Below are 13,716 nucleotides of genomic sequence, written 5' to 3'. Positions count from 1 at the left end.
CTGTGTGGTGTTTGTACATTCTCCCTGTGACCACGAGGGTTTCCTCTGGGTGCCCCAGTATCCTCCCACATCCCAAAGATGTGCAGGTTTGTAGGTTAATTGTGTTCTGTAAGTTGTCCCTTGTGTGTTGGGAGTGGAAGTGAAAGTGGGATAAAGTAGAATTAGTGTGAATGGAGATTGATGGTTGACATGCGCTAGTGGGCTGAAGGGCCTGTCTGAAGAAGGGTCTCGACCCGAAACATCATCCATTCTTTCTCCCCAGCGATGCTGCCTGTCCCACTGAGTTACCCCAGCTTTTTGCGTCTGTCTTAGGCCTGTTTCCATTGATGGATTCTTCAATGAATCAACCAATTGCTGCCAGGATGAATTGATGAAGTGCCAGGATGAATTGATGAAGTGCGAGAATGAATTGATGAAGTGCCAGGATGAATTGATGAAGTGCCAGAATGAATTGATGAAGTGAAAGTGGGATAACGTAGAATTAGTGTGAATGGAGATTGATAGTTGACATGAACTAGTGGGCTGAAGGGCCTGTTTCCTTCACCGTGAGTGCCCCACCTTCACCGCGAGTGGTCCACCTTCACCGCGAGTGGTCCACCTTCACCGCGAGTGCCCCACCTTCACCGCGAGTGCCCCACCTTCACCGTGAGTGGTCCACCTTCACCATGAGTGCCCCACCTTCACCGTGGGTGCCCCACCTTCACCGTGAGTGGTCCACCTTCACCGTGAGTGGTCCACCTTCACCGTGAGTGGTCCACCTTCACCGTGAGTGGTCCACCTTCACCGTGAGTGGTCCACCTTCACCGTGAGTGGTCCACCTTCACCGTGAGTGGTCCACCTTCACCGTGAGTGCCCCACCTTCACCTTGAGTGCCCCACCTTCACCTTGAGTGCCCCACCTTCACCGCGAGTGCCCCACCTTCACCGCGAGTGGTCCACCTTCACGGCGAGTGCCCCACCTTCACCGCGAGTGGTCCACCTTCACCGCGAGTGCCCCACCTTCACCGCAAGTGCCCCACCTTCACCGTGAGTGGTCCACCTTCACCGTGAGTGCCCCACCTTCACCGTGTGTCTGCCTTTTGTTTGCAGGCTGATGTGGACAAGGCGGTTCAGGCAGCCCGAGCAGCGTTCCATCAGGATGCTCCCTGGAGGCAGATGGACACGTCTACCCGGGGGAGACTCCTGAGTCGATGGGCCGACCTCCTGGAGCGGGACCGGAACATTCTAGCTGTGAGTCAAGATCATGTGACTATACGAGCCGTCTGCTCAGTGACTGACCGCGTGAAGTCCTCACTTCCTTCTTTGTCACCTGGGCGGTTTCATTATTCGCTGCATTTACAAAACTCAAATTTCACTTTTTAAAACACCCAATTTTATGTAAATTTAAATTATAGACCGTCATAGAGTCACACAGCATGAAAACAGGCCCTTCGGCCCAACTTGCCCACACTGGTCAACATGTCCCAGCTACACTAGTCCCAGCTGCCTGCTTTTTTCCCATATCCCTCTAAACCTGTCCTATCCATATACCCGTCTAACTGTTTCTTAAATAGTCCCTGCCTCAACTACCTCCTCAACAATTCTTGGGATATCCCTGCCTCAACTACCTCCTCTGGCAGCTCATTCCATACCCCCAACACTCTTTGTGTGAAAAAGTTACCCTTCAGGTTCCTTTTAAATCTCTCCCCTTCACCTTAAACATGTATTACATATAAAAGTTGTAGAGAAGGTTCTATGGTTATAGCAATGCCCATAACACACCAGACAAAAGTGTGAGATATTGTTGGTAACAACTGGTAACGATGAAGTGAGTAACTTTAGACATAGTTGAATGATACAGTTCATCTTCAAATGAAGAATACTCTGTAAGATTGACTCTCAGTTCACTTATTGAGTCCCCTACATTTAACATTTGAGAAGTTGGTGCTGGACTTTCAGTTAGAGAGGACAGAGGTACTGCATGAGGACAGAGGTACTGCAGGGGAACGGGCCCATCGGTTCCATGCCGACCAACAATGACACATTCACACTATCCTATACTTTTTGTTCTAATGGAAACTTTATTGGCCAAAACCTGCCAGTGATTTATGTTGAGGTTAATGTTCCCACACAGAGCTGTCAAGCAGAGGTAAATGGGGCTGGAGACAGTGGTGGTCAGGGCTGCTCTCTCCCACATTGGGAGAGACCACCACGCTGGTCAGACCACCAGCTCCCCACTCCCACTCTTCCTCTGCCATAATGGTGCAGAGGCACCCAGTGGGAGAGCCAGCTGGTGCAGAGCAGAGGCACCCAGTGGGAGAGCCAGCTCTCTCCAGGAAACCATATGGGTGCACCAAGGGAGCTGAACTTCCTTTAATTATAGTAACAACACCCTCCTAAACATTTTGTAGAATCATGGAGCTGGTGATGCTGATTAATACGATAGAAGGACAGAGTGCTGGAGTAACTCAGCGGGCCAGGCAGTATCTCCGGAGAACATGGATAGAATCAGGGTTGGGTTTTAATCAGTTTCGAGTCAGGACCCTTCTTCAGCCCAAAATGTCCCCTATCCTTTTCCTTCCGAGATGCTGCCTGACCCGCTGAGTTACTCCAGCACTCTGTGAAACCTCAACAATCCATGTTCTCCACAGATGTTGCCTGACCCGCTGAGTTACTCCAGCACTCTGTGAAACCTCAACAATCCATGTTCTCCACAGACGTTGCCTGACCCGCTGAGTAACTCCAGCACTCTGTGAAACGTCACCTATCCATGTTCTCCACAAATGCTGCCTGACCCGCTGAGTTACTCCAGCACGTTGTGTCTGTCTTTGGTATAAACCAGCATCTGCAGTACATTGTTTCTACATACTAGGGTTGAACGTGATCCTGCTGGATTTGTGTTGCTGATTCAGCACATTGCGTGGTGACTGCCTCTCACTGCTTCTCACGAGAGACCATCCCGTCATCCATTGCAAGCGTTAGGACCTCACATTTCTTCCCGAGTGCTGGCATCAGACGGCACAACGTACCGAATATTAGAGTTAATAGAATAATACGATTATCCCACATCACAGCACAAGATGAAAAGTTAAATTAATTTTCACTAAATGAAGGCAGATTGTTACTGAGATATGTTTCCATGAAACAAAGGGCTTTATAAATTAAAGGGATGGTAGACAATGAGGCATTGAGCAGCAGATAAACCCTTGGTTTTGCTGATGATTCTATTACTGAAAAAGAGAAAAATGATACAACATTACAAATACTTTGTATATCAGAAGAATAGCACAGAGTAATTCAATAGCAAATAAATAGCTTTGAGTCACGTTCAAATGCACCTGGCACAGACATCGTCTGCAAACTTTGTTCTTTTCATGTTAACATGAATAAAGCACAATCCCAACTCTGATTGCAAATATTTAGTTTGTCAGTGGCTTTCCCCATTGTCACTCTCACTGCCACCAAGGCAGCCCATTGACACCATAGACCCTTACAGCATGGGAACAGACCCTTCGGCCCACATCTGTGCTCAACACGATGCTATGTTAAACTAATCTCCTCTGCTTGCACATGATCCATTCCCTCCATTCCCCACATATCTATGTGTTTACCTAAAAGTGTATTAAAGTCCCCACCACCACCCCTGGCAGCAAGCTCCAGGAACCCACCACCCTCTGTGAGAATATACATGCCCCTCTGTGAGAATAAACCTGGCCCTTTCACTTTCAAGCTATTTACCTTTGTAAATTGCCCCACAGGGACAGATAAAGTGTTTTTGAACTTGAACTTGAACTTCCCTCTAGTCTTTGACGTTGTCACCCTGGGGAAAAGGTTCTGACTATCTACCCTATCTACACCTCTCACCATTTTGTGGCCCTCTACCAGGACTTCCCTCAGCCTCCAGCGCAAACAATCCAAGTTATTCCAACCTCTCCTTATAGTTGATACCTGTGACCAATCAAGAGCTTCTATACGTGTAAGTTGTACGGCTTTAGAACCTCTGTCTGTGACTGAGTGCAAGGGATTGTCACTTCGACACCTGGATTGTGCTTATTTCACCACCAACATTACCAAAACAACCGAGTCATTATAACATTAGAGGGATAGAGCCACACCATTCAGAAACAGGCCCATTGGCACACCACTTCCAAACTAACAATCAAGTACCCTCCACATCAAGTGGGTCAGGCAACATCTCTGGAGAAAAACAATGGGTGACGTTTCGGGTCAGGACCGTTCTTCAAACTTCTGCAACTGCAGTTCTGTGTTTCCACCCATCTACGCCAAAGCCATTTGCCAGGACTTGATCTGATTCTTTGTGTTAATCAAATGGTCATCTCGATGGTGGTTAAACGTTGTGAGTCTCTGCCTCCACCATCCCCTCAGACTGTGCTTCCCGATTCCAACAGCGTCTGTGTTGTTAGTTCCACGTTGTAGTCTAGAGGTTGGCTGCTGGATGTTGAAACAATGGTGGCAGCTCTTAAACAATCTGCTGACTATACACCAATCAGCCAAAACATTATGACCACCTGCCTAATATGCTGTTGGTCCTCCATGTGCTGCCAAAACAGAGCCAACCCGCCGAGGCTTGGACTCTACAAGACCCCTGAAGGTGTCCTGTGGTATCTGGCACCACAACATCAGCAGCAGATCCTTCAAGTCCTGTTAGTTGCGAGGTGGAGCCGCCGTGGGTCGGACTTGTCGGTTCAGCACATCCCACAGATGCTCAATCGGATTGAGATCTGGAGAATTTGGAGGCCAGGGCAACACCATGAACACTTCATCATGTTACTCAAACCATCCCCGAACAATGTGTGCAGTGTGGCAGGGCGCATTATCCTGCTGAAAGAGGCCACTGCCATCAGGGAATACCATTGCCATGAAGGGTTGTACCTGGTCTGCAATGATGTTTAGGTAGGTGACACGTGTCACATGGACATCCACATGAATGGCCGGACCCAGGGTTTCCCAGCAGAACATTGCCCAGATCATCATACTCCCTCCACTGCCTTGTCGTCTTCCCACAGTCGGTTCGGACCAGATGGGATAGCCTTCGTTGCCCTCGCGCATCGATGAGCCTTGGGCGCCCAACACCCTGTCTGTCGCCGGTTTGTGGTTTGTCCCTCCTCGGGCCACTGTCGGTCGGTACTCACCACTGCTGACCGGGAGCACCCCACAAGCCTTGCCGTTTGAGAGATGCTCTGACCCAGTCGTCTGGCCATAACAATTTGGCCCTTGTCAAAGTCGCTCAGGTCTTTACTCCTGCCCATTTCTCCTGCATACAACACATCAACTTCAAGAACTGACTGTTCACTTGCTGCCTAATATATCCCACCCCTTGACAGGTGCCATTGTAGTAAGATAACTAATGTTATTCACTTCGCCTGTCAGTGGTCATAATGTTTTGGCTGATCGGTGTAAATCACGTTAGCACGTTCTGAAAGGCCATACGTAAGTGCAAGCCCTTCTCCACTGTTGATCATTCGACCGTGTTTGGCTGACATTGACCACACTGGGAGATTACTCTGGACACTGGGAGATTACTCTGGACACTGGGAGATTACTCTGGACACAGTGGAGGTGCATTTTTCCTTTCTCTTGTTGTTTCTGAAGCATGAGGGGCCTTTTGGGTTTATGTATCACAAAACTTCTTGGTTCCACTATTACCAACATGAGGGCTGCTATATTGTCCAATCACGCAGGTCCACGTACCTTAGATAACATTAATGACCATCCTGCCTCTGTCAGTGACATGGGCAAGAAGGGCTGGAGCAGTGAGTGGGATATCTCAGACTGGGCAGGGTAGGGCAGGAGCACTGAGGGGATATCTCAGACTGGGCAGGGTAGGGTGGGAGCAGTGAGTGGGATATCTCAGACTGGGCAGGGTAGGGTGGGAGCAGTGAGTGGGATATCTCAGACTGGGCAGGGTAGGGTGGGAGCAGTGAGATTGCTCAACCCCAGGGCTGCCAGAATGCACAGAGACCGACTGTTTATGTGTCAGAGTTGCTTCAAGCGGTCATGGATGGCTTGACAAGAGTGAAGTTTTGTTTAATGTGGTAATGGCTCCACTGAAGCTCTGCTCGACCCTGCAATGAGCATCTTGGCATGCAGCCACGTCACAGATACCTTGGCTGCAGTTTCCCAAGGGTGTAGGATATCATCAATTGTGCACATGGGCTCTTTCAGTCTGAATCAGGGCAAGCCTGAGAAAGAGGAAAGGACAATAGTCGATGTGCAGATTGTGGTGGTGACAACCATTAATGCAGAAGATACTGGGAACTGGATCACAGTCTGTTCAACAAAGATGAAAGATTTATGGATGTTTGATAAAGAAACCCATTTTCCTATTTGATCTTGGAGGATAAAACCAGTTAACACGATAAGCATCAGATGTAATCATCATATCATATCATCTATATACAGCCGGAAACAGGCCTTTTCGGCCCACCAAGTCCGTGCCGCCCAGCGATCCCCATACATTAACATTATCCTACACCCACTAGGGACAATTTTTACATTTTTTACATTTTTACATTTACCCAGCCAATTAACCTACATATTGAGCAGTAACTCAAAACAAGAGCATTTTGTGAGCAGTGTTTTGAAGTCTAGAAGTAATGATTCTATTACCACACCCAACCTGCCCACACCGACTAACATGCCCCATCTACACTAGTCCCACCTGCCCACACCAGCCAACATGCCCCATCTACACTAGTCCCACTTGCCCACACCAGCCAACATGCCCCATCTACACTAGTCCCACCTGCCTGCGTTTGGCCCATATCCCTCTAAACCTGTCCTATCCATGTACCTGCCTCAATTACCTCCTCCAGCTGCTCCTTCCATACACCCACCAACATTTGTGTAAAAAACGTTAACCCTCGAGTTACTATTAAATCTTTCCTCCCTCACCCTAAACCCCTGTCCTCTCATTCTGGATCCCCCACCTCTGGGCCAAAGACTCTGGGCATTTACCCAATCTATTCCTCCTCCATATGACTCCATGACTTTACTCAGTTCTGTTCCAATAATGCATCACTGTGTGGCCACTTGCAGCAAGATCGGACAATCTTCTAAGTTAAGATAAAAATTGGCAAAGTAGGAATTGTATTACGAAATTGGCCGATGGTGACCAACTCCAACAAGAGAAAGTCGAACCACCTATGGGATGCCACAGAGTGATGAAGCAACTCAGTGGGTCAGGCAGCAACTCTGGAGGACACCCTTGAAAGGTTCTGACCCGAAACATCACCTATCCATGTTCTCCAAAGATGCTGCCTGATCCGCTGAGTTACCCCAGCACTCTGTGAAACGTCACCTATCCATGTTCTCCACAGATGCTGCCTGACCCGCTGAGTTACTCCAGCACTCTGTGAAACGTCACCTATCCATGCTCTCCAGAGATGCTGCCTGACCCGCTGAGTTACTCCAGCACTCTGTGAAATGTCACCTATCCATGTTCTTCAGAGATGCTGCATGACCTGCTGAGTTACTCCAGCACTTTGTGCCTTTTTATTTTGTAAACCAGCATTTGCAGTTCCTTGTATGTACAGGTTAATTGGGCCTATTTTCAGGGCTAACTGATCTATTCTAAATCCACTCTTATTTGAACTTGTCAGACGCTTGAAACATTGGACACAGGCAAACCATTCCTGCAATCATTTGCCATCGACTTGGAAGGGTGCATCAGGACACTCCGCTACTATGCCGGCTGGGCAGATAAAATCCATGGGAAGAGTATACCAGTGGGTGAGTCTCACATCATCATGGAATTCTACTGTTTACACAAGTAAATCTGGCAACTCGCCCGTACTAACCAACCAGAGCCTTCAATATTATTCCCTGGACTGCCTCAGTCACTTATGAGATCTTTCTGCTGGTTCTGCGATCATCACACCGACTGTATCTAAGCAATGATCCACTGACTCTTCTATGTCTATCTTTGCCCATTCCTCAAAGAATTCCAACAGATTTGTCAGGCAAGATCTCCCCTTCACAAAACCATGCTGACTTTGGCCTTTTTTCTCATGAGCTACTAACTGCTCTGAATCCTTGATAATGGACTCTAAAATCTGCGGTCAGGGTGACTGGCCTATAGTTTCCCCTCTTTTACCTTGGTCCCTTCTCCAACAGCAGAGTTACGTTTACAATTTTCTAGTCCTCTGCGACCACTCCTGACTCTAGTGACTCCTGAAAGATCACTACTAATGCCTCCACAATCTCAAGCCACCTCCTTCAGAATCCTGGGGTGCAGTCCATCCATCCAGGTGACTTATCCACCTTCAGCCCTGTAAACCTCCCAAGCACCTTCTCCCTGGTAAGAGCCTCTCCACTAACACCCCAGCACGTAGAATTTCCAGCACGTTGCTGGTGTCTTCCAATATGAAGACTGACAATAAAATCGTGTTCAATTCATCTGCCATTTCCACATTCCCCATTACTACCTCTTCAGCATCGTTTCCAGTGGTCCTTTACTCTTTATATATCCCAATAAACTCTTGGTGTCCTCTTTATATATTATTGACCAGCTTACTTTCATCATTCTTCTTTTCTCCCCTTATTGTCTTTTTGGTTGCCTCTGTTAGTTTTTAAAAGCTTCCCAATCCTCTAGCTTCCCACTAATCTTCTAGGTTAATACTGTCGTTGATTACCTTTGTTAGCCAAGGTCGCCTCATTCACCCCCAAGAATCTTTTTTCCTCTTTGGGATGAAAAGATCCTGCATCTTCCGAATTATTCCCCAAAACTCCTGTCATTGCTGTTCCACCATCATTGCTGCGAAGGTTGTTAGGACTAGGACACGCAGTGACGTGTGACACGGACACGCAATGATGTGTGACAGACACGCAATGACGTGTGACATGGACACGCAGTGACATGTGTCACGGACACGCAGTGACGTGTGACACAAACATGCAATGACATGTGACACGGATACGCAATGACGTGTGACACAGACACAGACACACAGTAACAGGTGACATGGACATTCAATGATGGGTGACACGGACACGCAATGACGTGTGACACGGACAAGCCGTGATGTGTGACTAGGACACGCAATGATGTGTGACACATACGCAATGACGTGTGACACGGACTAGGAATGATGTGTGACATGGACACATAATGACGTGTGACACAGACACAGTGACGTGTGACACAGACACAGTGACATGTGACATGGACACACAGTGCTGTGTGACACGGACTAGGAATGACGTGTGACACGGACTGGGACACGCAGTGATGAGTGACACGGACATGCGGTGACGTGCAGAGTTGCTCCATTACACATTCATTAATCATCCAGCTTCACAACGCCTTCACGTCTGGCGTGGTGCCTACATATTTCTCAGCTCAATGTTTACTGCCTGACACTTAATGACAGGCGTGTAAATGATGCCCCTGTGTTGATTCCAATGTCCTCAGGTGTTTAAAATGCCACAGCATTAGAAGAATGTGCAACATCATATTCTGGAGGATTGTTGTAACAATGATCATGCTGTTACTTTTATTACGTTTTATTGACGTTTCGATTGCCTGTCATTGTTGTCCTTTATTTGGGCAGATGGAGACTTCGTCATGTTTACAAGACACGAGCCGATTGGTGTGTGCGGCCAGATCACCCCGGTAAGGTGGCACCTGCTGTTAGGGTCCTATTTACATTTTGTTTGCTGACTGAAAATAGTTTACTAACTGTATGTAAAATGATGAGAGGCATAGATGGGGTAGACAGTCCGAGCCTTTTCCCCAGGGTGGAGATGTCCAACATTAGAGGGCACAGCTATACGGTGAGAGGGGAAGGTTTAATGCAGGTGGGTGAGGCAGGTTTTGTACACAGAGGGTGGTGGGTGCTGGAACGCACTGCCAGGGTGGTTGGTGGTGGAGGCAGATACCATAGTGGTGTTTAAGAGGCTTTTAGATAGGCATGTGGATATGCAAGGAATGGAGGGATATGGATCATGTACAGGCCGATGAGATCAGTTTAATTTAGCATCATGTTCGGCACAAACATTGTCCTGTTCTATGTTCTATGTTAAAAAGTTCAAATGGCTTTTATAAAAAACTTTTCACTCAGAGAGTGGTAAATCTGTGGAATTCTCTGCCTCAGAAGGCAGTGGAGGCCAATTCTCTGGATGCTTTCAAGAGAGAGTTAGTTAGAGCTCTTGATGACAGCGGAGTCAGGGGGTATGGGGAAAGGGCAGGAACGGGGTACTGACTGTGAATGATCAGCCATGACCACATTGAATGGCGGTGCTGGCTCGAAGGGCTGAATGGCCTCCTCCTGCACCTATTGTCTATTGTCAAACTGAATTAAAGTAAGGAAGTGCACTTTTCCATTTAATATTGCAATGTGGTTCTGCAAAAATATTTTGGTGCCCAAAATATATTGAAGTTTTGAAGTATTTTGCTGCTGGTGATTGGCGTGGGGCTGGTTGCCTTCTGCAGCCATCTCATTGTGGTAACTTTGACCTGGTAAGAGTGGACGCTGCACTGCTACGGCCAATGGCTGGACATCACACCGTCCACTCTGCCTCGAAACAAGACCTTAACCATGATCACGCTGCTTGTTCCTTCTGGTCATGAAGACCTGATCTCCACGGCAAGGCCACCCAGCCTCAGATCTTGCCATCTCACCAATCCCCATCGTCTACCTTTGACCAATCTGCTTGACACTGTCACATCCCACAGTAGACCGTCATGCCATTTACCTCCAGTAAACCACGTCTAATCCCACCTGTCTGCAGCAGAGCAGAGCCAGATACTCCGTGATCCACTGTCCGTGAAACACTGTTGACCCGAGTCGTCAAACAGTTTGATCTTAGAATCCTATGGTCATAGAGTGATACAGCATGAAAAACTGGCCCTTCAGCCCAACCTGCCCACACCGGCCCACATGTCCCAGCTACACTAGTCCCACCTGCCAACACCGGCCCACATGTCCCAGCTATACTAGTCCCACCTGCCCACACCGGCCCACATGTCCCAGCTACACTAGTCCCACCTGCCCACACCGGCCCACATGTCCCAGCTACACTAGTCCTACCTGACCGCATTTGGCCCATATCCCTCCAAACCTGTCCTATCCATGTACCTGTCTAACTGTTTCTTAAACGTTGGGATTGTCCCTGCCTCAACTACCTCATCTGGCAGTTTGTTCCACCACCCTCTGTGTGGAAAAGTTACCCAGATTCCTATTAAATCTTTTCCTCTTCATCTTCACCTTAAACCCATGTCCTCTGGTCTTCATCCATTGTTTCCAGGGACGACTTTTGCAACAGAATGTCTGGGGATTTAATATGGTCCATATCGTGTCATGCCGTTTATAAGCTGAGGCTTTATATCAGATATATATTGATGAATCACGTTAAAAACTGAGAAGGGGCCTTTGTTTTGCAAATGTACAACTGTGGTTATTGGATCTGAGGAGGGTTACACTGATATGTCCCACTCAGCAATGGCCACTCCAGCTCGCAGTTCAAGCTGCCTTCTGATATCTGTTTCAGGCAACAGTGGGAAGATTACTGGGGCAGGTGGCTTGGAGTGTTGGCACTTCAGGTGACCAAACCATGGCACACTCCGGAACGTTTCTTGTACCCAACCTGGTCATTATCTCAGCTCCTGATCAGAAACCTCCCTCTCCCTCCCACTTAATCAGGTTCATAACTTCTAGGAGCAGAATTAGGCCATTCGGCATATCGTCTACTCTACTATTCAATCATGGCGATCTATCTCTCCCTCTTAACCCCATTCTCCTGCCTTCTCCTCATAAACCCTGACACTAAGCACTAATCAAGAATCCATCTATCAGTGCCTTAAAAATATCCATTGATGTGGCTTCCACAGCCTTCTGTGGCAATGAAATTACAGATTCACCACCCTCTGGCTAAAGAAATTCCTCCTCATCTCCTTCCTAAAGGTACGTCCTTTTATTCTGAGGCTATACCCTCTGGTCCTAGACTCTCCCACTAATGGAAACATCCTCTCCATATCCACGCTATCCAGGCCTTTCACTATTTGGTAGTTCCCCCTCATCCTGCTAAACTCCAGCGAGTACAGGCCCAGTGCCGACAAACGTCATCATATGTTAACCCACTCATTCCTGAGATAACTCTCGTAAACTTCCTCTGGACTCTCTCCAGAGCCAGCACATCCCTCCGATATGGAGCCCAAAACTGCTCACAATACTCCCAATGCGTCTGACCACTTGTAGCCAATCCTACAGTGCAGTCCATCTCACTCACTAACCCCCCCCCCCCCCCACCACACCACACCCCCCCCCACCACACCACACCCCCCCCCCCACCACACCACACCCCCCCCCCCACCCACACCCACCCACACCCCCCCCCACCCACACCACACCCTGTGGCTGACTTTGTTTCTTTCCTCAGTGGAATTTCCCTCTGCTGATGTTCGTGTGGAAGGTGGCGCCAGCACTGTGCTGTGGGAACACGGTGGTGATTAAACCAGCTGAGCAGACTCCACTGACGGCACTCTACATGGGAGCGTTAGTGCGAGAGGTCAGTAACAGGCGTCTCTGTGAGTACTGTACATGGGAGCGTTAATCAGGGAGGTCAGTAACAGGCGTCTCTGTGAGTACTCTATATGGGAGCGTTAATCAGGGAGGTCAGTAACAGATGTCTCTGAGTACTGTACATGGGAGCGTTAATCAGGGAGGTCAGTAACAGATGTCTCTGTGAGTACTCTACATGGGAGCGTTAATCAGGGAGGTCAGTAACAGACGTCTCTGTTACTGCTGATAACTGGTACAAAATAACTGCAGATGCTGGTACAAATCGAAGGTATCACAAAATGCTGGAGTAACTCAGCGGGTCAGCCAGCATCTAGGAGAGAAGGAATGGGTGACGTTTTGGGACAAGACCCTTCTTCAGACTGGTTAGGGATCAGGGAAACGAGATGTACATGGGAACACTCTATAGGGGTCAGTAATAGAATGTTAATCAGGCAGCTTGTATCAGCAAAAAATAATCCTATAATTATTTGAGTTAATCAAAATATAAAATACAGAAGTACAGATTCTTTTAAGAACACTTTGCGTCTACGATGCAGACAGGCAGAGTCCCATCATTGATGAGCGGTCTCCTTAGATGGTACTGGGGTTATAGTGCCAGAGAGATACAGCAGACCCAATGTACCCGTGATGACCGTTTAACACACACACTCATCCTACACAAACCCATTTTAATTTCCTGACATTCTCACCAACCTGCTCCCCACTGACCAACAGTCACTGGGAGAACGTGCAAACTCCACACATACAATGCCCCTGGTCAGGATTGAACCTGAATCACAGAGGCTGTAAGGCAGCAGCTCTACCTGCTGCATCACAGTGTTGAATGAATGATACTTTATTGTCACGAGTGACAAGTCTTTGTTGAACACATATTCCATTGTGGCCCCCTGAGTGCTCGGTGGTCCCCCACACCGGGTCCACCTCAGTGTAAATGGGTGCCCTAGTGTAGGTGGGGATGGAGCAAGCAAAGGGTCTGGTTCCATGTGGTGTGGCTCAGGCTGTGGGCTGTTCAGTGTTAAAGTAGAGCTGCCTCCTGTAGGACACACTGCCCCCTGCTGCCCAGATCCCCAGCTGCAGGTTGACGTGTGAACCTCCAGACCAGGGCAACGTTGGCACAGAGAAACACCACAAGCACCCTTGGCATGGACAGCTGAGACCCCCAGCAAGAACATGTTGGATTGGGGGGGGGGTTGTGG

At 48.3% G+C, this 13,716-nt stretch overlaps 1 protein-coding gene across 3 annotated transcripts in view; it reads left to right on the top strand.

The window, feature by feature from the left end:
• Positions 1–13,716, top strand: part of aldh1a3 (aldehyde dehydrogenase 1 family, member A3) — a 45,459-nt gene that overhangs the window by 19,903 nt on the left and 11,840 nt on the right. For all 3 annotated transcript variants that reach the window (XM_078427491.1, XM_078427492.1, XM_078427493.1), the window contains exons 3-6: positions 1,089–1,229; positions 7,601–7,730; positions 9,551–9,612; positions 12,378–12,506. In XM_078427491.1, coding sequence (XP_078283617.1) covers positions 1,089–1,229; positions 7,601–7,730; positions 9,551–9,612; positions 12,378–12,506 — 462 coding nt within the window. The remainder of the gene's footprint in view (positions 1–1,088; positions 1,230–7,600; positions 7,731–9,550; positions 9,613–12,377; positions 12,507–13,716) is intronic.

Source organism: Rhinoraja longicauda, chromosome 33, assembly GCF_053455715.1.
Source record: "Rhinoraja longicauda isolate Sanriku21f chromosome 33, sRhiLon1.1, whole genome shotgun sequence".
Classification (NCBI taxonomy): Eukaryota; Metazoa; Chordata; class Chondrichthyes; order Rajiformes; family Arhynchobatidae; genus Rhinoraja; species Rhinoraja longicauda.
This window is presented reverse-complemented; position numbering and strand designations above follow the sequence as displayed.